Source organism: Suncus etruscus, chromosome 5 (assembly GCF_024139225.1).
Source record: "Suncus etruscus isolate mSunEtr1 chromosome 5, mSunEtr1.pri.cur, whole genome shotgun sequence".
NCBI lineage: Eukaryota > Metazoa > Chordata > Mammalia > Eulipotyphla > Soricidae > Suncus > Suncus etruscus.
The window spans coordinates 24491087-24516885 of NC_064852.1; the positions used below are offsets into that span (position 1 = coordinate 24491087).

At 40.2% G+C, this 25799-nt stretch overlaps 1 protein-coding gene across 4 annotated transcripts in view; it reads right to left on the reverse strand.

The window, feature by feature from the left end:
- Window positions 1–3681: 3681 nt before the first annotated feature.
- NEDD4 (NEDD4 E3 ubiquitin protein ligase) overlaps window positions 3682–25799 on the reverse strand; it is a 91084-nt gene continuing 68966 nt past the window's right edge. For all 4 annotated transcript variants that reach the window (XM_049773589.1, XM_049773587.1, XM_049773588.1 and 1 more), the window contains 14 exons: window positions 24745–24799; window positions 24590–24648; window positions 22468–22533; window positions 18514–18743; window positions 16754–16875; window positions 16594–16664; window positions 14382–14477; window positions 13845–13918; window positions 13352–13412; window positions 10421–10480; window positions 10219–10326; window positions 8979–9075; window positions 5174–5246; window positions 3682–4705 (listed from right to left, as the gene is read on the reverse strand). In XM_049773589.1, coding sequence (XP_049629546.1) covers window positions 4603–4705; window positions 5174–5246; window positions 8979–9075; window positions 10219–10326; window positions 10421–10480; window positions 13352–13412; window positions 13845–13918; window positions 14382–14477; window positions 16594–16664; window positions 16754–16875; window positions 18514–18743; window positions 22468–22533; window positions 24590–24648; window positions 24745–24799 — 1275 coding nt within the window. In that variant the 3' untranslated portion in view covers window positions 3682–4602. The remainder of the gene's footprint in view (window positions 4706–5173; window positions 5247–8978; window positions 9076–10218; window positions 10327–10420; window positions 10481–13351; window positions 13413–13844; window positions 13919–14381; window positions 14478–16593; window positions 16665–16753; window positions 16876–18513; window positions 18744–22467; window positions 22534–24589; window positions 24649–24744; window positions 24800–25799) is intronic.

Sequence of the window (25799 nt, forward strand, 5' to 3'; positions counted from 1 at the left end):
GTAACCCCTGAGAGTCACTGGGTGTACCCCCTGCTCCGCAAAAAGGAAAACAATCTGTTGGTAAGAATGTGGTAGAAGAGGAATTCTCTTCTGCTGGTGGCTGTCGTCTGGTTTAGCCCCCCATGGGAAACACTACGGAGATTTCTCAGGAAAGTAAAACTAAGCTGTCATATAACCCAACAACTCACCCTTGTGCCATCTAAGCTAAGGAAACAAAAACATCGCTTAAAAAGGTACATGCACGTGGGGCCGGAGAGACAGCACAGTGGTAGGGCGTTTGCCTTGCACGCAGCCAATCCAGGACAGATGGTAGTTCAAATCCTGGCATCTCATATTGTTCCCCCGAGCATCCCAGGGGCGATTTCTGAGTGCAGAGACAGGAATAACCCGAGTGCCGCCAGGTGTGACCTCCCCACCTCCCAAAAGACACATGCACAAGGCCAAAGTGATAGTAGAGTAAGTAGGGCACTATTCCTTTGCACAAGGGGAAGCCAGATATGGTTGAGACCTGCTAGGAGTGATCTATTAGAATAGAGTCAGGTATAAGCTCCTGGACACCAGCAGGTGTGGCCAAAATGTTTAAAAAAAAAAAAAAGGAACATATGCACACCGTTACTGATTGTGACACTTAACACAATAGCTAGGATATGGAATCAACACAGGCGTCCATTCTTTAGTGGACAATGCAGGCACAGCTATGGACGTAATGGGATACTCTGAAAGCTGCAAGGAATGATAAAATTATACAATTCCCACAACTTAGATTGAACTGACAATATCAGATTACATGAAGTAAGTCAGAAGAAATACCCATGATCTCACTTATCTGTGAAATTAAGAATAATCAGGACAAGGGAATACCAGGTATTAAAGGGGAGGATACCTAGATTCCCCATGACTCTAAATGACAGAAATGAGCAAGACATGGAGAATTGGGATGGTGGGAAAGGCAGTTGGCTTTGCATGCAGCTGGCCTGGGCTGATTTCTGCAAATGGTCTTTCAAGCCCTGCCAGGAGTGATCCCTGAGCATACAGCCAGGAGTAAGCCATGAGCACCACCAGGTGTGGTACAAAAACAACAACAAAAACGAACATAAAAAGAAATGAGGACAGGGAAAGAAAGAAATCAGGGTGGAAGTTAGAAGGGCAGATGAGAAGTAACCGGGGCAGGAGTCAAAGGGCTCAGGCACAATAATCCGGGTATAGGGGAGGTGTTATGTATATACCTAGACCGTAGAACCAACAACACTGTGAACATGAGATCAAATTACAACAACCAAACCTAAAAATGTGCTTGTTAAGGAAGCAAGCCGGGCCTCCTGAGAGGTAACTAGTGGAGGGAAGTTGACTCTGATGGTAGGTGCTGGAACCTTGTATGGCAGAAAGTCAATTATGAATAACCCTATAAATCAGTGTCTTAATAATAAAACCATGAATAAATTTCAACAATGACGAGTTTATAATCCTAAAATCATAAAGATCATAAAATTAAAAAGTTAATACTGTCTTGAAAATTCTGTTATGAGGCCGGAGCGACAGCACAGCGGTAACGCGTTTGCCTTGCATGTGGCCAACACAGGACGGACCCCAGCTCGAATACTGACATTCCATATAGTCCCCCGAGCCTGCCCAGGAGCGACTTCTGATTGCAGAGCCAGGAGTAACTCCTGAGCGCCACTGGGTGTGACCCAAAAACAAAAACAACAACAACAAAAGAATTGTGTTATTCAAAGGACCAGACCAGAATCTATCCCCCAGAATTGGAAACTTTTCTTTATAAAATTGAGTCACAGTTTTGTCCAAAAATTAGAATAGAATTTTATTTGTGGCAGCAGGAATTTTAAACAATGATTTTATACTGTAAGGTATGTAGTAAATTCTGGTACATTAATCTTGATATATACATATTTACCTTTTTGGATTTTTAAAAACAATACCAAATGGCTTAAAGTCAATGAACTATTTAATTTGATAGTCATAAAGAATAATTCCAGCATTATAATTATAAATAAAAACAACCTTTAAATTTGAGTTAAGCTGAAACACTTGTAATACAATTTTATGCCAATGTGAAAATGCATCTGATTAGACAAAATATGGATATTTTGTAGGTTAAAATATGGATTATTTTGTGCTTATAATTTCTAGAAAAATATAATGTCTTTGCTTTTCAAAAATGACCCTATTTGTTCTCCAACATTAGAAATATACTTGAGACAGGCTGGTGGGTCAAAGTGTGGTTTTATGAACAACCTGTTTTTTTCAAGTCTTGGTATCATTCAAATAACTGAGTCGCATAAAAAGCATGCCTTATTCTTTTTCAAGATATAATACCTGTGGTGGTATTTCTTGGAAATGATAGTTAAATAATACTGTATTTTGACTTATAATACTTACTTTAATATGTTTTCTCGCATTCAATTCTACATAATGAGGACACTCCAAAATACATTGGTGCATATTCATATCACCTTATTTATGAGCATAAATTGAATTCTGAGGTTTAGATCCCTGTAAGATGAACATATCTCCATATATGTAGATAAACTTATGAGTACACATCTCTTAGTAATCAACAGTAGAGATGTTCCTACATGCTAATCTATTTGCTGTTATCTAACTTTTACATGAAGAGGGTCTCCTTGCAAGCGTAGATGGGGTACACACATCATATTTTGTTTTAACATCAGATGCTAAGCACAAAACATTTTCTGACTGATACTTCACAGAGCATCTCTGAGGAACTTACAACAATCTTACAATAAAAGAGCATGATGATTCTCACTTGACTGATAAACAGGGTGCCAAAGAGGCTAAGTGAGTTGGTTTCAATTAAGCAGTTGGTAATTGTAAAACCACACCTGGTGATCCTATTCGAATGCAAGAGAACACAGGTATACAGATCTATGAATGACATTCTCCAAGGCCAGCTGTTGATATAGTGTTTGGAAAGTGGTTTGCTGCTGTCACAGCTGATACCTGTCAGGTGCAGTCAAAGTTCCCACTGGATTATATCCCCACAAACTTCAAACAATAGCCAGAAGCACTTTCACAACTCCTAGACAACAATGTATAAGAAGATTCAGAACATGTACTCATAACTATTTCTAGATCTCCAAGATACCATATAGAGAAATAATTTGTTTTTCAAGAACATTTTCCTTGTACTCCAATGTAAATCTGAAACGTGAAATTAGTCTTGGTACAATTTACACTTTTGCAAGTGCATAGAAACACCTTTCCTCTGCCTTATTCTACTTGCCCTGACTTTTGAATGTTCACAACTGCATTTACATGAGGAGTGAATTGAGTCATTTGGAAGGTCTTGGAAGCAGAGTTCTAAGCTCAGGATCTGGCCCATGCTATACAGATGGCAGACAGACACTCAAGTGAAGCATTTTCTGAATGTGTGCACATGGCTTTTTGACAGTACATTAGTTTGGCTAAACTAGAATCCTATCTGCAGATTTTGCTTCATGAGACTTATAGTAAAACATTTTTTCATAGTAAACAGTATTTTAAAAAGCATACAAAATATAGTAATACATTTAACACCAATTATGCATTGTAAGTATTCTTTGGTTGTTTTTTAGATAATTTTTGGCTTTATGACTAAAGGAAAATAATACAAATATAAAACTGAACTAAAGAAATCAGCTTATCTGTAAACATAGTAACCCTGTAAACATATTTTTACTAAACAATTGTGCAAGTGTAAAGATTGACCAATAAAAGCAGTATTACACATTTAACTTTTTGTTCTCCAAGGCATATTTTCAAAATATTGCTTGGTGGATCTTTCATTTAATGTTTTAAAGAAGGAATTCTTTAACAAAACTAACACATAAAAATGGTGATGATGGTACTAATGAACCCTAAGGCTCTACAGGCAAAAAGAAGGCCTTCAGACTTTTCACCCTTTGTAAGGTCAAATTTACTTCACATGTCTTCCAAACCAGTTTGTTGAGTAAAACTACACGTTAACGGAAGTCAAATACTTTTAAGATGAAGACGTAAACAAGTTTATGCAAGTGATTCAGCCGGCTAAAATTACAGCCTACACACAGTTTAAGGTTTTTAAAAAGAACTGGGATTTAAGGTGCAAGGCAGGTCTACAACATAATAAATAGCCGAAGGCAGTACAAAATAGTGCGTAGTTTACTCAAAATTAAAGTATTCTTTCCCAAATTTCTGTTTTCTTTCTCAAAAAGCATCAGAACTTTTCACACATGATACTTCCCACAAATATTTCACAGTTATAATCTCAGTAGTTTAAGAAAGAACTGTCTGGCACACAACTATGAAAGAGGTAACTGTTAAGAACAAAATTCACTCTTTCAGCACACAGGACTTAGGTCCTATCACGTGAAAGAGAGTGAAAACAACTGTGAAAATACAGCACATCATTTAAAAGTGAGTGACATCATAGTAGAGCTATCACACTATTTCTTCTAATGTTTTTATTTTCTTTTCTTTAATGCCTGGGAAGAACCAATGGTTAAGTTTTGGTAGTTTCCTGGAAACTTTTGAGTCAAGACTGCTTCTATTAAAAAAAAAAAAGTGGCAGTGAAACACCATTAATTGTTATGTCAATGGTGTTACTTAATCAACTCCATCAAAACCCTGAGTGTTCTCAATTGCCATCTGAAGCTTGTCCCATAATTCTTCAAATGACTCATAGGGCGGCAAGTCCAAGCGATTAAAGCTGAAAGAACAAAGAGGAATTGGTTATGGACAGTGACAATGACCAGACAGGAACCACCATGGCGGACACAGTAATTCCGTCATGTGGTAAGAGCATTCCACTAATACTCAAAGGTTCTTAGGACACTGTCTGAGGAGGGAAGATGACTAGACTAGTATTCTGTATTAGTATGGACTACTTTGCCATTACCTTCACTTTCAAACGTCTGGATTCTTCTGTCAGTTCAATCTGACTCTTGGGATTCATGCCATGGAGGTGGCATATATTTAAGACACTAAGGGATATGGCCACGTTCAATACCTGTTAAGCACAGGCTTTCCTAGAAAAGGAAACATCTGGGCTGTATGACCTCCTCTCTCCCTCCACCCGCCACCTACGCAGCACAGCAGGTCTACATCTTCTCTACCTTGAGTTAGAAGAACTTTGCTTTCAGTGGACTTGTTCTCTCGGGCTCTCAGTTACACTTACCATGTATGGGCTCGAGGCAGTTTTTCAGGAGAGCCCCACTGTTCAACAGTGAATGACTGCGGTCCATTTGATCCTGTAAGAAAGAAGAGTTGTTTTGTTTTAATTCAATAATCCCTAAGCAGGTTTTTTTGGGAGGGTCACATCCAGCAGTGCTCAGGGATTACTCCTGGATCTACACTCAGAAATTGCTTCTGGCAGGCTCCAGGAACCATATGGGATGCCAGGATTCAAACCACCGTCCTTCTACATGCAAGGCAAATGCCTACCTCCATGTTATCTCTCCGGCCCCAATCCCTAAGCAGTTTACAAACCACCTAGCCTATTGTACAACTTAAACAGAAAGGGAATTAATTATTCCCATTTCTTTGAAGGTCATCCTGTGCTTGATGGCAGAAGTGTCATGCAGATGTCTCTTCATAGATAGTTCATCTGCCTCTAGGTGGCTGATATAAGTGTTTTGCTGCTTTATAGCCCTGTACTTAACCACATTCCCAGACACACACTATATTCCTCACAAGCATTCAAGAGAATGCATTTTTTGTTTTGTTTTGTTTTTGAGTCAGACTCGGTGGCGCTCAGGGGTTACTCCTGGCTCTGCATTCAGAAATCATTTCTGGCAGGCTCAGGGAACCATATGAATGCTGGAAATCAAACTGGAGTCTGTCCATGGTTGGCCATGTGCAAGGCAAATGCCCTACCACTATGCTATCGCTCCGGCTCCTGAATATTTTATTTCTTTTTAGAATGTCACTGAAAATAGTTTTTTACATTGTTTTCTTTTTTTCTAATTGTATAATATCACTGCATAAAACTAACAGCACTAGAACAAAAGAAAATGAAAATGTAAAAGTCACCTCAAAATCCCATTGTTAAACCTGAATAAAAATCCTACAATTATGCTTATGTGTCTATGTATAAGTGTGTATATATGTGATCATGTTATAATGCTACTTTTCTTTTCTTTTGGGGACACTTTTAGAAAGGATCACTTTTTCCTTTCAAGGTTTCACTTACTTATCCCTCCTTACATTCTCAACATTTCCTAACTACCCAAATAATCAATGTCAATAATTCTTCTTCCAGATTCTATAATCACATTCAAATATGTGTTTGAGCTTAGGTACCAGAAACAGTGCTAAGTTATTTAATCTTCCCAATATTATACTTTTATCAAAAATATATCTCCTTATATAAAATGGTGGGTGTGTATTCTACAGTCTACAGAGGGAGAGGGAGCCCCATGCCCCATGTCCAAGTAGGACAAGAGAAGCAGATCCAGCAGCAATTTCGAAGCAGGAAATAATCCACAGAGTTGGGAAGGAATAGCAGGCCAGAAGCTCACACAGCAAGCTGTTCACCCACAAACCAGTTGCTCCATTATGTGGAACTATGAGCCAAGATGGCAACTTCTTCTTCAGGCCTCCAAAATAGCCTTTATGGGGAAAAACAAAGCCCTCCCCCAAGGGGAGGAGAAAAAGCCAGATGAGGAGGCAATGGGAAAACACCTTTTTAACATGTAAACCAAAGAAACCAATTGAAAGGCATCTGTTTAGAAGGCAATATGAGGACCAATCCAAAGGCCTCTACCAATATCCTTATAACTATGCTCAGCTAAAATTTCAGTACTTGAGTCATTTTGATTTTCCAGAATAGATATTTCCTTAAAAAATTCTGGATTCATTCATTTAAACAAGTCGTTTTGTGAGAACTTCCTCTAATCATAGTGACATGAACATAAAATTTTTATTGGCTTTATAATAGAGCACTGTAATATTCACTTTGAGAAGTATTTTCTACTTCTCTTTTGCAAAGATAAAAAAAATTGAATTCATATCCCAAAACTGACAATGCTGGCTCTGTAGCAAAGTAGTTTTCTCACATTCCAAACAGTTCAAGAAGACAGTGGATGATTCTAGATCTGGGATGCCAGAGGAGCCAGAGATGGACTGAAAGGCCGGGAGTTTGCATGATCTTCTCTACTAACTGCCCACAGGATGGGCTAAAGGAAGTCAAGAGAAACTAAAAAGAGAAATGCAGAAATATCAGGCAACAGTGTAAATGTCCCCTTTTTGTTTTCTGCAGTGTGAGTGGGAATATGAGGTAGAGAAATGGCTGCAGCTTAACAGGCTCTGAAAATAATATAAATAAAACAGGACACCAGGAAAAAAAATGTGGATAGTGATTTAGAAGAGTGTAATAGCATTGATTTGCATAAAAAATTCAATATAGTCATGACTGAAGCTGTAGTCCTTCCACTTCTAGATCTCAGAACCCATGCTGCTTCCACAAAGGTCCTAGTTCCAGCTAGACCATTAAAGGATAAAAAAAAAACTTTTTTGGGTCCCACTTTGGCAATGCTCAGGACTTATTTTTGGCTTTGTACTCAGGGAACATTCCTAGTGGAGCTCTGGGGACTTTAAGTGGTGCCAGGGATCAAACCCAGGTTAGGTCCATGCAGGTTAGGTCTTAACATGATGTACTATCTCTCTGCCTCCCAATTCTCACCTTGTATTTTTTGGGGAGACTTTAGGCCACACCCAACAGCTCAAGTCTTACTCCTGGCTGTGCTCAGGAATCACTCCTAGTGGTGCTTGGTACTTGGAGGACAAACCATATACAGTGCTGGCCATGTGCAAAATGAACACCTTAATTTTTGAACTAAATCTCCAGTCCTCTCTAAAGGATTTATCTTTGGGAGGGGGTAAAGGGAGGGCACACCCAGAGGTACTCATAGCCTCTGTGCTCAGGAGACATGTCTGGTGGTCCTTGGGAGCCATATGTGGTGCTAAGATTTGAACCGTGGCTGAGGTCACAGCCACAAGGTAGGCAAATGCCTTAACTTTTGTGCTAGCTCTCCTGCCCAGATTTCTTGGTCTGATATCTTTATTTGTGTGTGTGTGTGTGTGTGTGTGTGTGTGTGTGTGTGTGTGTGTTGCTGGGGTCTGATATCTTTATTTGTGTGTGTGTGTGTGTGTGTGTGTGTGTGTGTGTGTGTGTGTTGCTGGGGATTGAACCCAGACCTCACACATACAAGGTAAGTATTTTAATACTGAGCTTCATCACTGATATATTTAAACATAAGTAAATGTCATTCCAACAAACATGCTATTAACTGATATAAGTGAAGTTGCCCGTGTTACCCAAAACTGGATTTTTCCTTAAGCAAAGTATATCTCTGGTGTTATAAGGTACATTAACTATCTGGATCTCACAAAGTATCAGCAATTTTACACACACATGCAAACATACACACACACATCACACATAACTCCTTCTCCCCCAAACCCAGTACATTTTGAAAGCTGCTTCTTTCCTTCCACAGCAAACTCTCTAAGCAAACTGAGCTGGGAAGAGGCCCCAAGTACTGACAGGAACAACCACTGAGGTTCCTTGGTTGGGCTTTCATCTCAAACCAAACTAAACAACAACAAAAAAAGGAACTGCAGAGAAGGCTTAAACGGCTGGGTGCCCACTTTACAGTCTCTGTCTCGTGGTCTCATGGCTTCCAAGCACTGCCAGATGCTACTGCCAAACACTAGGCTGAGAACAGGCCCTTAGCACCTCTGACTGTGACCCCTAATCAAAAAGCAAAACCCATAAACTCGAAAAAGTATTAGCTAAGAAAATACAACTAGCATGGCTACATTTTTTTTAGTAGTTTTATTTTTTGGGGTTCCACTGGGGGTGCTTAGGATAGGGATGGCTCCTGGCAGTGCTAAAGCTCCAATATGCAAAGTTTGTGCTTTCAAGCTTTCCTCTGTCCAGGTACACTCCCTGGAGTAAATGACCTTTGGCAAATCCTTACCATAGAGCTCAGCAAATCCATTCATAGGCACCCGGGACGTGCCAGTAACAAACTGGAGCAATCTTATTCTTTTCTCCGAATCCATCATTAAGACAGCCTGAATAAAAGAAAAACAGTATTTGGGAATATCAATGGGTGAAAGAGATTCTGAGAAGTAGGTTATCAGACTTGAAGCATCAATGGACACTTATTCCAATGGTCACATTTGAGCTGAGAGAAAGTATAGAGGTAGGGTACTTGCCTTGCACATGGTAGACCCAGGTTGAATCCCTAGCATCCCATATGGCCCCTGGCTCTGCCAGGTGTGAGCCTCAGTGCTGAGGCAGAAGTAACACATGAGCACCACCAGTGTGGCTGCCAAAAACGCCAAACAAAAAACAATCACCTTTGGCCACAGGTGATTTGCAAGGATTTGTAATCAGAACATTCTTTTTATGGGTAGTATTTTATTTTATTTTATTTATTTTAAATTACAAAAATTTTTTTTTTTGGTTTTGGGGTCACACTCAGTAGTGTTCAGGGTTTACTCCTGGCTTTTCATTCAGGGATTACTCTTGGCAGGCACAGAGGACTATATGGAGTGCTAGGGATTAAACCTGGGACAGCCATATGCAAGGCAAGCACCCTACCTGCTGCACTATTGCTCTGGTCCCATTGATAGTATTTTAAAAGTATTTTTACTGATGTTACTGAGTGGCATCACACACTTTTTCTTCTACAATGAAAAGATCTATTTAAAGAGCTATGACAGAATCCCAGAGAATATGATGCAGGCTACTTTGCATTCTGTGGAAGAGTGAATAAGGATGGAGGAGAATATCTCAGCTGTCACTGAGACCATCACTTCTGTTGATACCATCTTGAACATGTAATTATTTACATATAAATATGTAGGGAAGTTTTGTTCCCAAGAGGCAGATGTGTATTGTACAATATCAAAAAGCATTTCTCCCCCTTTATGGTACATGGGTACAGCTTACTGTTATGTGATCACTGTACAACCTGTGGAAATAGAACTTTTTTTTGGGGGGGGGGGGTTTGGGCCATACCGGCAGTGCTCAGGGTTACTCCTGGCTGTCTGCTCAGAAATAGCTCCTGGCAGGCATGGGGGACCATATGGGACACCAGGATTTGAACCAACCACCTTAGGTCCTGGATCAGCTGCTTGCAAGGCAAACGTTGCTGTGCTATCTCTCTGGGCCCGGAAATAGAACTTTTGAAAGGAAAAAATTTGGGTTACCTTCCAAAACCACTGGATGACTTGGTGACTGACACTGTAGCCATTTTTATACTGGGTATGCTCTCTCCAGTCGTTCACGTCCACATCTCCCAGTCCGCACATAAGAAGCTAAACAAGAAATGCCAGATGATCAGCAAGAGAAAGAACAAGCAAGGACATTGTTTGGAAAGTGCCCCTTTAAGACAAAAGCTCTATTTCTTACCTCTAACTCATTTTCGTCAAAAATTTTGATGAGATCTTGTGGTATTAGTTCAAAAAATCCCTAGAAGAAAGAATGTATAAAACTTGGTATAGCAGGATCAATGGAAAATCTGATACTTGGGTTTTGGGGTGTGCGTACAGAGACCCCCACAACCACCGATTCCTCCTCTTCACATTCATGGAAATATGTATCAGTCTTTGTCATCGCTCTCTGATTCCTCCCCTGGCCATTGTAATTCTTCCCCTGTGCTTTGTAAGCTTTCTCCCTGACATGCCTCTTAGAGCAGATCACTTCTGAGAACGGGGGTGGGGGGGGTGGGGGGGAGGGGGAGAGAAGAAGCAATGACACAAAATGGAAACCCCCAACATTCCGTATTCCCACAAGTCCATCAGCTCCAGATCCCACCACAGCCACCCCAAGGTAGAACTTCTTTATACTCTCCTTCCTCTCACCTCTCACTCTTTTGCTTCCTCTCACCAAAACTCTCTCCATATTAGCTCATCTGCTACCTTTTAAAATCTATGTAAGTCATAATGCTTACATTCAAACAACAATATCAAAACTATTTTTTTGTTTTTTGGGCCATACCTGGTGGTGCTCAGGGGTTACTCCTGACCCTGCACTCAGAAATCACTCTTGGCAGGCTTGGGGAACCATATGAGATGCTGGGGATAGTACTGGGTTGGCTGCATTAAAGTAGCACACCCGATTAGTGTGCTATCACGTCAGCCAAACATTTTTTAGCTGGGGAGAAAACTCCTAAGGGCTGACACAGACTTTGGCTGCAGGAATCCTGCATTGGAACACTAGCACCCATCGCTTACCAGCATCCTTGAGTGAGACACAAGGCCAGGAAAAAGAAACACATTTCTCTTTATGGTTGAATATTTTTTCTTCCTCCATTTGCATTTGTTTTGGAGTGACATCCAGGAGTGCTCAGGGCTTACTCCTGACTCTGCAATTAGGATCAGTCCTGGCAGTGCTGGGGCGGGGGTGACCATATAAGGTGCTGGGCTCAAATCCAGGTCAGAATGTGAGGGTGATCTGGTTGTAACATATGGTTGTAACATCACCTTACTGATTGCCAGGATTGATTCGACTGCTCTGGCTGACTATAAGGCTGTCTCTTTCCTCCCTATTGCTCCTTGTACATCCTCTGTTCCACATTTATACCGTCCTAGGCCATGTGTTCGGTCAAAGAGAACCTCATTTCCCAAATTGAGATGGACTGTTCTTTAGTTGAGGGTATTCAAGTAGCTGTGCTCCTTAGCTAGACCCTCCAAACAAGCTCTCAAACCCAGGTCAGCCCCTTGTAAGGTAAATGCCCTCTTCAGTGTACTAATGTTCCAATCTTGACTCCCCACTGTCCTCCTTTCACAGGACTTTAGAGAAAACTCTGAAAACCACAAAATTCTGAAAGTCTATCAGAATCTAGTTCTGCTCATTTTCCCTTTCCCACCTGGCTCCTTTCACTGAGTGTACCATTTGGACATTTTTTGCACTTCCACTAGACTTCAGTATGTTTCTCTCTCTCTCTCTCTCTCTCTCTCTCTCTCTCTCTCTCTCTCTCTCTCTCTCTCCTCTCCTCTCTCTCCTCTCCTCTCCTCTCCTCTCCTCTCCTCTCCTCTCCTCTCCTCTCCTCTCCTCTCCTCTCCTCTCCTCTCCTCTCCTCTCCTCTCCTCTTCTCTCTCTCTCTCTCTCTCTCTCTCTCTCTCTCTCTCTCTCTCTCTCTCTCTCTCTCACATATATTTTTGTTTTTGGGCCACACCTGGCAGCACTCAGGTGTATGTTTCTCTCTGTCTCTCTCATATTTTTGTTTTTGGGCCACACCTGGCAGCACTCAGGTGTTACTCCTGGCTATGCACTCAGAAATCACTCCTGGCAGGCTCAGGGGACCATATGGGATGCCAGGAATCAAAACCAGGTGTATACCGGGTCGGAGGTGTGCAAGGCAAACAAACGCCCTACCACTGTTCTATTTCTCCAGCCCCATATGCTGCTCTCTTAAGCTTAGCACTGCATTTTTCTCTTCTGACTTCTCACAGGCCTCTTGTCTTCTTCCTGGGCTGGATTCCATCTCTATTGGGCTTCCTGAGCTCCTCATGTCTGCCTATGCTTTATAGGTCCTGCTCCCTGAGAGCTCAGTCTGTCTTTTGCCTCTACACTACTAGTCATGGAATCAAGGCTTGATGCTGAATAAATGAAAATGTATGAATGTATGATAAACAGGCAGCAAGAGCTTTCAAATTCAGCTAAAATAATTTGTGCTGGAAAAGTTTAAATACCTCATAAGTTCCTATTATGAATATAAGAGAGCGAGAAAGAAAGGGGACCCTATTTCTCACAGGCAAAGCTCTACAACCTTTGACAAGGAAAAAGAGCCAGTCACAGACCAACCCATAAAGCATGATCCCATTGAGGATTAGGTGTGCCTTCGGCCATTGCTGTGGCTCTGGCTTCTTTGCTCTTTCAGGTTTTGTAGAGTGAGGGAGTGAGGCTGGGTGAGATTGTGAGGGCCAATGACAGCTGTAAACTGGGTGTTAGTGTGAGCTGGAGGTACCATGGAATAGGGAGTTTTAACAGTGGACAAATAGTCACCCATTCAGTACTGTGTAAGGGGAAAAACACAATTTAATTGCTTCTAATGGCAAGTCAAATGCTTTTATTTGGGAGGGGGGGTTTTGGGTCATACCTGGCAGCACTCAGGGGTTACTCCTGGCTCTATGCTCAGAAATCATTCCTGGCAGACTCAGGGGACTATAAGGGATGCTGGGATTCGGAACTACTGTCCTTCTGCATGCAAGGCAAATGCCTTACCTCCATGCTATCTCTCTGGCCCGCTATTTTTTTTTAATGTGTAATGCACTCCAATGATATCTAAAACAGGACTTTTCTTTGAAATCATAAAACAAACAAGAAAAAACTGAATACCTCTTTAAAGGCAGCCATTTGTTTCTGGATTCGGTTCACAAATCGCCACTGTATCACAAGACTGAAAGACAAAACATTTTGATGTTTTCATGTGGAACAAACTTAAAGTGGATTTGTTGGAATTAAAAACAAAAAACACGGGCCCGGAGATCTAGATAGCACAGCGGTGCTTGCCTTGCAAGCAGCCGATCCAGAACCTAAGGTGGTTGGTTCGAATCCCGGTGTCCCATATGGTCCCCCGTGCTTGCCAGGAGCTATTTCTGAGCAGACAGTCAGGAGTAACCCCTGAGCAACACCGGTGTGACCCAAAAACCAACCAACCAACCAAACAAACAAACAAAACAAAAAAAAACATATAAAGAACTAGCCAATCCTGAGACAAAAATGGAATCACATGGCATTGTGATTGAAACAGAAGAGAATGAAAGGAAGTACAAAAGAATCCTATCAATCATTTACTAATTATGGAAAAATACTTATAAAAAATACTTACTAAATATATTCCTTTTTGTTTTTATTGGTGACAACGATTTCTGATCCACCATTTTTTAACTCATGTTGATGTGTCTAAAATGAAGCATATATCTTGATATGTTATTGTACCAAAAGAAATTTAAGTAGATATAGAATAGCTCTACCATTCTTATTTTTTGGCTTTTGTTTTTGAGGGAGATCATAATAAATAATGCTTGAGGTTTACTCCCAGGTCTAAATTTGGGGGTTATTCTGGCAGTGCTCAGGGAACACATGGCACCACTAATAGGACCTGGGCCTTTTGCATGGAAAGCATGAGTTGCAGTCACCTGATGTACTGCCCCAGCTTCCAGAATCTGATGTTGTAAATAAAATTCACAGGCTAGGTAAGAAAACAGAAACTATTAATTCTTGCTGAGAGACAGCTACTGCTACTGGGAAATAAATTTAAAAATAGAGCATAGATACGTTAAATATATAGTAGTTAACCTCAAAAATAAAGTCCTAACATTTTTCTTAATGTATATATCATTTTAATTAATACAAATGTACAAACCTGCCCAAAAAGTTCTTCATCTATGACAAATCTGAGGTCCAATTCTGTTGGATCATTTTCAAGAATCCACCTCAATGAATTATAATATTCACTATCCTAGAGGAAAAAGTTGCATGTTTAAAGTTAGTAGTATTGGTGAGGGTGCTCCCAAACAGTGCTCAGAGGTGCTTGGATTATTCCTGGACTATCTTTTAAGTTCTTGCATATGTAAGGCATGCATCTCTAACTCCTGAGCATCTCCCTGGTCCTTAAAGTCCATTTACTTACAAAACCAACCAACCAACCAACCAACCAATCAAACAAACCCCAAAAACAAACACCAACCAACCAAAACAAACCCCACAACCTCGATCCTACAATGAGAGTCTGCTAAGAGTCTGAATAATTGGACAAAGATACAAAGATAGTTGAACTCTTTTTCCATATACATAGAATAAAAAGAGAGAAGTGAGTAGTCAGTATGAGAGTAAAAATGCATAAATCTATGGGATTTTGGTTTTGTGCCATATTTAACAATGCTCAAGGTTTATTCCTTGCTCTTTTCTCAAGGAGCATGTCTGCTAGAGCCCAGAAAGTCTGAGGTTCTGGGGTTCAAACCCAGGTCAGCTGCATGTAAGGCAAGGGCCTTGCCCACTGTAATATCTCTACAGTTCTCAATGCCTCAATGGCATGCTTTTAGAATCTACTTCAAATTTGGAAATTGTTTCTCTTTTATGAAAGCACCGAAGGTATGAATTTACTTAGTTTAAGGATCAAATAGAGGAGTTTTGATGGACCCTAACTTCCATAGACCTCCATCTAGGTACACCTAGGAGTTTCTCAAATAGTCTATGAGCAATATTTGTCACAGTTAGAGGGAAAAGATTCAAATTAAAAATCAATTCAAATAACTGTGATCTTCTGATTTATAAAGAATTATACTGGTAACATTAATAATGTTGCAGGAAAGGCAATGTATATGGTACCAATAAAGTGGTTCTACATACTACTACATACTACAGGAAACTGAACATTGTAACCTTCAGCAGAGGGGATAAGAAGGCTGTAACAGATACTCTTTTTTTGGAGGTGGGTCATACCCAACAGTGCTCAGGGGTTACTCCTGACAGGCTCGGGGGACCATATGGAATGCTGAGATTTGAACTGGGGCCCATCCTGTGTTGGCCAGTACAAGGAAAACGACTTACCGGTGTGCTAATGCTCTGGCCCCTGTATCAAGCACTGTTGAAACGGCTAGACTTTAAGACTTTGTCTTTGGACTAAGGTTTTCAAAATGTGCCATTCATTACAAAAGGTCAGGAGAAATAGTAATACAGTGGGTAAGGTACTTGCTTTGCACATAGCAGATTCAGCATTCAATACCTGATCCCTGAGCACAGATCCAGGAGGAGTAAACCCTAAGCATCACTGGCTGTGGCCCCAAAACCTACTCCCCCCCCACAAAAAATCACAATACAAATATTTATGAAAGAGAAACTTTAAATTTTTCTGTAATAGTGTTGCTATATCAATATCTGTGACTTTGCAATGCATAAAAAATAAGATGAATTGATGAAAAGAAGGAAAACCAGGTAGCTCTATGCATGAAAAAATATTTTAAAATCTCAATTGTAGAATCTAGGTATGTATTTCCTTCACATGAACAAAGTAAAATTCTTTCAACCTTATCATATATGGGAGAATTTTTAAAGAAAAATGCTGAGGAAAATATTTATTTGAAACATCAAATCTACCAATTTAGCAATTGTTTGTTTGTTTTTTGTTTTTGGGCCACACACGGTGATGCTCAGGGATTACACAAATCGCTCCTGACTTGGGGGACCATATGGGACACCAGGGGATCGAATCGCAGTCCTTCCTAGGTTAGTTCGTGAAAGGCAAACGCCCTACCGCTTGCGTTACTGCTCCGGCCCCTAAATCTACTAATTTCTGTATAACTAAAGCTAAGCTCTCAAAATGTTCAATTGCGGGGCTGTAGAGATAGCAGAGTGGTAGGGCATCTGCCTTGCACGTAGCTGGTCCAGAATGGGTGGTGATTCGAATTCCGGCATCCTATATGGTCCCCCATGCCTGCCAGGAGCGATTTCTGAACATAGAGCCAGGAGTAACCCCTGAGCGCTGCTGGTTGCGACCCAAAAACCAAAAAAAAAAAAAAAAAGGTTCAGTTGCATGCAAAATGATACTTCATTTATATTTTAAGTGAGAAACTTACCACTGATTCCATATCATGAAGTGTTATTGGTTTGTGCAGCATCATTTTGTAAAATGGGCGGATGAAAAAACCTTGCAAAAATCAAACAGGTTTAAAGTCATTGTCCAGTAAAATAAACCAGTTAACTGCATCTAAACCAAGATTCAAGTATAACACTAACCATCCAACAGTTTGCCATGATATACTGCCATTCCAGCTACCCGGCCAATAAACTTGAAGTATGAGAGGTGATCTTCATTACATAATCCAGAATTTGGATTTATCTGTAGGGTATAATTATCCCTGTAGAGACAACCACATTTAGGAATATGAAGAAGATAAACAAGGGAATAGAAAATGTCCAATGACATTTTAGATTTACCCACAGAACTAGGGTTATCGCACAGGGGAGTGGGCTGAAAGAGCCTAGGAAGCAGGGGATACTCAGGTGGTGGGCAAGATGTGGTAATGATGTGCCCTTAAGAGAGATGAAGCCAATGTCAGCATCATAAAAGATAAAGACAAGCACATTTAAATGGTCCTCTTTCTCTATCATATGACCATTTACCATAATGAATATAAATTATAGATTGCTTTTTTTTTATTTTGAGATGTTTACCTTCACCAAAAACCACCTCAGATGGCTGACTTTTTTAGAGGGGAGAGGGGATGTACATACAGCACTTTTCAGGCTGTAGGCCTGGCTCTGCACTAAGGGACCATTCCTGGTGGCGATCAGGGGACCATAAGACATGCTGGGGATCAAATCTGGGTTGGCCACGTGCAAGCCAAGTACCCAACACACTGTACTATCATTCTAGGCTCTAAACTGTTCTTTAATAATTTTAAAAATAGTCACTTCTGTCTAAGGTATCAACAATCCAGGAATAGCTGAATGGGTAAACAAATGCAAATCCAATGGAATATCTTTCAGCTTTTAACAGAAAGGGGACAGGTCCAGTGGCGATAGTGCATGTAACCAAGTCAAGTTTGATCCTGGGCATTGAATAGGTCCCCTTATCTCTGCCTAGTGTAATCCCTAAGCACAGAGCCAGAGTAAGCCCTGAGCACCACCCAGTAAGAAGACAACTGTGCCACATGCTATGTAGGATATGCCTTGCTAACTTTATGGTGGATGAGACAGGCCAGCCAGCCTGAAAGGGACATACACTTTATGATTTCACTTATGCGAGGTTCTGAGATGATCTCATTCATAGAGACAAATCAGCTATGATGGGATAGCTTCCATCTTTAATGTGTCCAGTGTCAGTTTGGGCCAATGAAAAGTGCTGGGTGGGACAGAGAGATAGCACAGTGATAGGATGTTTGCCTTGCATGGGGTTCGATTCCTGACATCCCATGTGGTTCCGAGCTGGCCAGAAGTGATTTCTGAGCGCAGAGCCAGGACTAATCCTTGACTGCTGTCAGGAGTAGCCCAAACCCCCCACCCCACAAAAAAAATAACCCAACACATAAAAACCAAGAAAAGTGCTGGGGCTGAATGTTGGCAACAGCTGTGAAACACTAAATGCACTTACGACCACAGACTGTACACTTAAAAAGGGAAAGTAAAACAATACAACTGATGTGAAATATATTTTATCAGTTAAAAAAATTATTCTGAGAACATTATAATATCTATAATCTGTTATAAATGTAGTATAAATATATAGCTTATCCAAGATAATACATTCATATAAAATTATTACCATATATAAATATCAATATATAACATTTACTGTTCGATATAAAATACAAATTAAACAATATTCTAACTTATTAGAATATTGAACTTTACTGGAAGTCATATTTATTTCCTTTGAATCTGCCAATTCTTGTTGTTTTATTCATTGAAATTTTAATCTAGCTTTGTTTTTCAACTTTTGTTACTCTAAAAAATGTGATTTTTTTCTTCCATATAGTCATTGTCAAAATACTCACGTGGCAGAATATTCGAATAACCCATAATAAGGGTTAAACATCTCTTTGGAGAGGAGGAAAAACCATTCTCTGGCGACCCCTCCATAATCAAGGCCCTTCTCTCCGTCAAACTCTATCCACAGGCGTGCCTTGAGGAAATCTGCTCTCTTAACACCCATGATTCTCCTGTATGAGTCCTCAAGAACAGTGACACGGCGAAGTTTCATTTCAAATTTGTTTGGAATGTCGTTCTGAAAACACAAGGATCGGAGGCTGAAGGGTTAAATCAATTCAACATGCCAGCAAACTTGTCTCTCACAAATATTGTAAAATTCAACATGTTCTATCTACTCTGGCCCCCAAATCTTTTTCAGTGAAAACACAATTAAGTATATTGTCTAGATTTTCCCCATGCTATGAAGAATGCATATTTTCTCTAGTCTATTTTCTCTAGTCATTCATCGATCGATTTCTCATTTGTATATCTGAAAGAGAAATTGTTGATGAATGAATGTGAAGTAGTCCATGAACAAGTCTTTCCATGTTTAAGTTCCCACAAAGACTTAGCTCAGTCAAGGCAGTGCCTCTGCTCGTGGCTTGTTACTTCAAGGTTTTGCCCTAACTGTACCTCTCTCATCTTGGGGACCTAATCTGCTTTATTTGTTGAGGTGTTTTTAACATTATAGGCTTCCAGGTTTCTGCCATTGCAGTGGTCAATTCATGCACTCCTTTCAACACTATGAAGAAACCACTATAATCATCTTTATTTTATAGATGAAGACGGGGAAATTCCTGCCCCGAATGAAAGGCCTGGATAATCTCATAAATCCTTTGCTTCGGTGAAAATATTTTATATTTTTAGATAGTTCTGTTTGCAAATCCTATAGAGCAGTCTACAAAATTTATTTTTGAGGGCTGCCTGTGCTACTTTCAACTGGAAACCATGAACAAGAAACATGCCACCCGTGTTCTGTCACTTTAAGAAAAAAATTTCAATCTCATTCATCATATAGTTAGGGAAAATAAAAATTCCCTAGAAAAAACATAATAAAATAAACAGCCCATATAAATAACATAAACAAAAGCAGTTTCTTTGATTGTCTATGCAATTAAACAGAAAAATGACCAGGGTGGGGAAAAAAGTCATTACACATGAGACACCAAGTAAAGTTGGGAACATAAATTTCCATGCATTTCCTGAAGGCCTGCTCTGGGCTTTGAGTGGGCCTAGGATGTGAGGGGAGAGGAGGAAACGTATGAAAACATGGCACCAAGCATGATCACTTTTTCAAAGAGCTTGTTATGTGGACAGAAGTGGGAAGTACATATGTTAATGTTATTAAATCTGAGACTTCACAGAGGAAAACTGCTAATAACAGTGACATGCTATAGGAAAGATTGAACCATTAAGATTAGAGGCAGTGATCAAGGAAACTTCAAGATAAATTCTGATCAGAAAGGAGAGGGGCTGGGGCCAGAGAGAAGCACATGGAAGGGTCAACACACCAAACAGTCCTCAGCCCAGGACTGAAAGAAGAGGGGGAGTAGAAAGGGAGGTTTTCAGGGGAGAGACCAGGAGCAGGCTGGTCAGGTTAGAGACTTGAGAAACAAATGGTGAAGGAGAAGACAAGAGAACCTAATGGAGAGACAGCAGCAGCAGGTGGTTGAGGAGCCCCTCCAGTGTTTGTGTTGAATCATGGGCCCATGTTGAGATTCTGAATCTGCTGAGTCACAGGCCCAGGGTGAGATTCGGAATCAGCTGATTCCATCTGTGATCCACTCACCATGCCAACGCATGGAAGTTTTAAGACTTAAATCCCTCAGCTGTGACACTGGGACAAGGCCCTCATGAAGCTGTGCCAGGACTCACTGGGGTAAGGAATTTTCTGTGCTTACAGTGCCTGGCACACAGGGAACTCAAAGGTGATGAGCCAATCTCATGACTAAATCATGGGATGTTGAGGATAAGGCAGAGGTAAGTTAAATACCACAGTAGCTTTGTATCATGGCTTTTTTTTTAGGGGGAGGGGAGGAGTGTGGGTCACACCCTGTGGTCCTCAGGGGATTCTCCTGGCTCTGCACTTAGAAATCGCTCCTGACAGGCATGGGGGACCATATGGTGATGCTAGGATTCAAACCATTGCCTGTCCTGAATCTGCTGTGTGCAGAAATTGTCCACTGTGCAATCTCTCTGGCCCATATCATTGGTTTTTAACGTTTTTTATTTCTGTCTATTTCTCTGTGATATGTCCAAATTTTATTTATGTTAGGTTTTGTTTTGAGGTTACACCCGTGTTCAGGCTTTACTCCTGGCTCTGTGCTCAGAGATCATTCCTGCAGGAATGTCCTCTGTATTATCTCCAGCCAAAAATGTTGTAACAGGGGCCAGAGAGATAGCATGGAAGTGGGGCCGTTTGCCTTGCATGCAGAAGGTCAGTGGTTCAAATCCCGGCATCCCATATGGTCCCCTGAGCCTGCCAGGAGCGATTTCTGAGTGTAGAGCCAGGAGTGACCCCTGAGCGCTGCCAGGTGTGACCCAAAAAACAAAACAAAACAAAAAAATGTTGTAATATTTTAAGAGATTCAAAAAGTTAAAATCCCTATGGTACGGATCTACCATGTTTATCTTTGGAAAGGGAACTTCAGATTTAGAATGTAAGCATGTAATCCAATATCGCCACCTAGTGTTAAAATCTCTATGGTACACACCTACCATATTCAATCTTTGGAAAAAACTTCAGATTTAGAATGTAAACATGTAACCCAATATCGCCACCTAGTGTTAAAATGTCTTAACTTCAGGGAAAGGGAGTTTAAATACCTGGGCCTTACCTGGTCATCCCCAACAAAAATTAAATATGTGCAGATGAAGAATCTAATCCCTACTATGGTAACTCTGATGCTGGAATTAAGTATATGGATCAGCAATAAGAAAAATAATGTATATTAACAAGAGCAGTGCTCCAATAATAATTATTTCTTGATTATGCATCATATTTTAAATGATAGAGAATGAGTAAATTATATTATGTATATTACTTAGAAAAGTAATATACACAGACCTTAAATATACTTATAGAATCCCATATATCAAAGGTTAGTCAGAGATAATCTCCTGAGCAACTCTTGCACAATTTCTATAAAACGTTCAAGCACAAACAACTTTACTAAGAATTGAGTTTTAAGAATTGAGCTCTTGAATATTGTCAATAGTGTTTAAAGTCATAGTATAGAGGTTAGGACACTTGGCTTGTATGTGACTGACCTGGATTGGATTCCCCACACCTTATATGGTCCCCAGTGACCATCAGGAGAGATTTCTGAACACTGTATGCCCCCTAAACTAAAACAAACACACAAAACCCCAAACATGTTTATAGTTATAAGGCATCCTGACATTATATATATAATATATAATATATTATATATATAATATATATTATATATATATGTTTTGTTTTGTCCCACATCTGGCAGTGATCAGGGTTTTATTTTTGGCTCTTCATTCAAGGACCACTCCGGCAGGGTTCAGGGGACCATATAGGTACTATTTCCTGGCCTTTGAAATATTTTTTTGAAATGTTTTTTTAAATCATGGTTTATAGGGGCTGGAGAGATAGCACAGCGGTAGGGCATTTGCCTTGCAAGTGGACACAGAACCAATGGTGGTTCGAATCCCAGCATCCCTATGGTCCCCTATGCCTGCCAGGAACGATTTCTGAGCACAGAGGCAGGAGTAACCCCTGAGCACTGCCAGGTGTGACCCAAAAAACAAAACAAAATAAAGAACCCCCCCAATCATGGTTAATAATGACAGAAAAAAATTACACAAAAATTAAGCATTCTTTATTCTTTTCCTATAAGAAACTACTAGTTAATACAAATATAAAATTAATTCCCTATTTTTAAAATGTATTTTTCATTTTTTCACGCTTTTTAAACCCATCCTCAGTATGTATTGTAAGTATCACTAACCTGCTTCTTCAACTTTCTTCGGAAGAATTCATACTTTCTTTTGTAATCCCTGGAGTAGGGCACTGCCTTGAGTTGAAATTTTGGGGAAAATAAGAAAGCAGATTAATTTTTTGTTTGTATTCTAGAATAATTAAAATAGTAAAAACCTCTAGGTATTTATAAATATGAGTTAAAGGAATTAAAAGAGAATATTAGGAAAGAAAAATTTAATTATAATACTTTAAAATTTAATTCTTTTGTTAAAATAAAATTCCACTCAGCAATTTCTATGACTGTCATTTACTCACTCTCTCTCTCTCTCTTTTTTTTTTTTTGGATTTTTATTTTGTTGTTGTTCTTTTTGAGTCACACCCGGTGATACTCGTGGGGGGGTTATTTCTGGCTCTTCACTCAGAAGTTATCCCTGGCAGGCTCAGGAGACCATCTGGGATGCCAGGGTCCCAACCACCGTTGGTCCTGGGTTGGTGGCTTATGCCTTACCGCTGTGCTATCTCTCCGGCCCATATGGCTGTCATTTTCATTATTCACTATTTTTGAAATACAATCTGCCAGAAACAGAAAATTTCTTCCAAGTAAAGAAATATTAAAAATGAAAATTTCTATTCCTAAAGAGACTTTCAAAGTGATTTCTTCATTGAGGGAATAATTAGAAAAAAAATGTCTATTTCCTTGAACTCTTGTGGAATTACCTTTCTAACCTTTTATTTATTTTTGGGTTTTGGGCCACACCCTGAGCTGCTCAGGGGTTACTTCATGGCTCTTTGATCAGGAATCACTCCTGGCAAGCCCGGGGGTGGGGGAACTTATAGAATATCTGTGATCAAACCCAGGTCAACCACATGCAAGGCAAATGCACTGCCCACTGTGTTATCACTCTGGCCCTCTAAACCATTCTTATAATCCATCCCAGGCATCACATTTTCTTGCATACTTATTTTAAACACTAAGATGAAAGAAAATCTCAAAAAATGTACTGTATTTTCTGGCGTATAAGACGACTGGGCATATAAGACGACCCCCTAATTTTGCAGTTAAAACATAGGTTTAAGGCCTATATTCGCTGTATCAGACAGAACGTTCCTGTGCTGCAACTGTATGTACCACAGTAAGCCAATCACAACAAGCAAAGGTTCAAAGGTTATATTGTAATAAACTTCCTCTCTGACTCTGGCCAATCTGAGCAGGCTTTTTACAGTGTAGATTCGGGTCCAGAACATTGTCTAATTTGCATGCATAAACAGCCTGTTTGGATTGGCTGAGTTAGAGAGGCGGTCTGAGCAGCCTTGCAGTGATTGGTCCCTTATCATAGGCACCTTTTCTGGCAATTCCCTGGTGGCATTAGTTAATCTCCCCCACTACATGAACCAAACAACACCCCATCCTCGGACCCTAGCACTGAACCACCAACACTGTTAGCTGGGTTTTGCCAGAAGTGTCCCACAGATCTCCTGAGTACTGTTTGGGAGTCCTCAAGAAAGAGATTTGGAAACTCTGCGGCCTGATTTTTTGTTTTGTTTTGTTTAGCGGCATACTGAAACATTTTTTGGGATATACTCGGCGTATAAGATGACCCCTGATTTTCGGTTGACTTTTTTTGTTTCAAAAGTTGTCTTATACGCCAGAGAATATGGTATTTTAATTTCACTTACTTTTATGAATTAGAAACTATTAAAAAGATAAAGAAACAGAAACAATAAAATGAGATACTGATTTTCATGCCATTAGCCCGAATCAATAGTAGCACTGACATCACACTCGACAGGTACATTTAGATCTGAGTGTCTTCTATACCAGACATTTAGTGATTTCTTGTTTTGATTTGTTTTGTTTTTGGGTCACAGCCAGCAGCACTCAGGGGTTACTCCTGGTTCTGCACACAGAAATTGCTCCCTGCAGCCATCGATTTGAACCATCGTCTGTCCCGAATCTGCTGCGTGCAAGGCAAACATCCTACCAATGTGCTATCTATCTGGCCCCATATTTAGTGATTTCTATCCAAATTCAGGACATGTCCTGAGTTTTGCTGCTCTTCACCTGATTTCCCCTAACTCTAATCTGACCTTCTGAGGAATGTCAACATCATACCCTAATCATTCACTCTTGGTCAAGTGAAAGGACTTACTGGTCCAGTTATTGCAACATTCTCCAACCGAGGATCTTCCCACTGTGTCCTTTTTATGTCTGGAGAGAGAGAACAAAAGATGTTCTTCATTTTCAAGTACTATAGTCAGAACTCAAGATATAGTATACAACCCCCCCAATATCACATTTACATACTATGATTTATGTAGAAGATTCTTCCATCTGTATGAGTTCTTTCTTCCCATCCTGGCTGTAATGAAGAATGCAATTCAATTGTTTTTTAAAAGGATTTTACAACAACAGAAAGATCAACTACCAATAAGCCATTAGACAATGAAATAACGACTCCAATGTGAGATAGTCAATTTTCACAAATTTTCCTTTAATGAAGTTTTTTTTTAATAATTCCATTGTCATTTAGTTGTAATTATTCATACCTACCAAAGAGCAGGCATGGGGGAGGTTGGGAAACTGGGACAATGGTGTAGGGAATGTTACACTGGTGGTGAGATTGGTGTTGGAACACTAAATGCCAGAAACAACTGTATAATGAACAACTACAAACAAGTGTTTAAAATAAGAAATTTGGGCTGGGGCCAACACAGTGGTGTTTGCCTTGCAAGCAGCCAATCCAGGACCAAAGGTGGTTGGTTCGAATCCTGGTGTCCCATATGGTCCCCCGTGCCTACCAGGAGCTATTTCTGAGCAGACAGCCAGGAGTAACCCCTGAGCACCGCTGGGTGTGACCCAAAAACCAAAAAAAAAAAAATTTGGGCTGGAGCGATAACACAGCAGTAGGGCATTTGCCTTGCATGCGGCTATCCCATGGATTCAATTTTCAGTGTCCCATATGGTCCCCCAAGCCAGGAGCGATTTCTGAGTGCATAGCCAGCAGTAACCCCTGATGTCACTGGGTGTGGCCCCAAAACCAAAAACCAAAAATTTTTTTTTATTTTATAAATTTGTTTTTGTTTTTGTTTTTGGGTCATACCCAGCAGCACTCAAGGGTTATTGCTGGCTCCATGCTCAGAAATCGCTCCTGGCAGGCTCAGGGGACCATATGGGATGCTGAGATTTGAACCTATGACCTTCTGCATGAAAGGCAAACACCTTACCTCCATGCTATCTCTCCGGCCCCTATTTTAAAAATTTTATAATTTTTTTGTGTGTTTTTTTTTGGCCATACCCATTTGACACTCAGGGGTTACTCTTGGCTATGCACTCAGAAATCACTCCTGGCTTGGGGGACC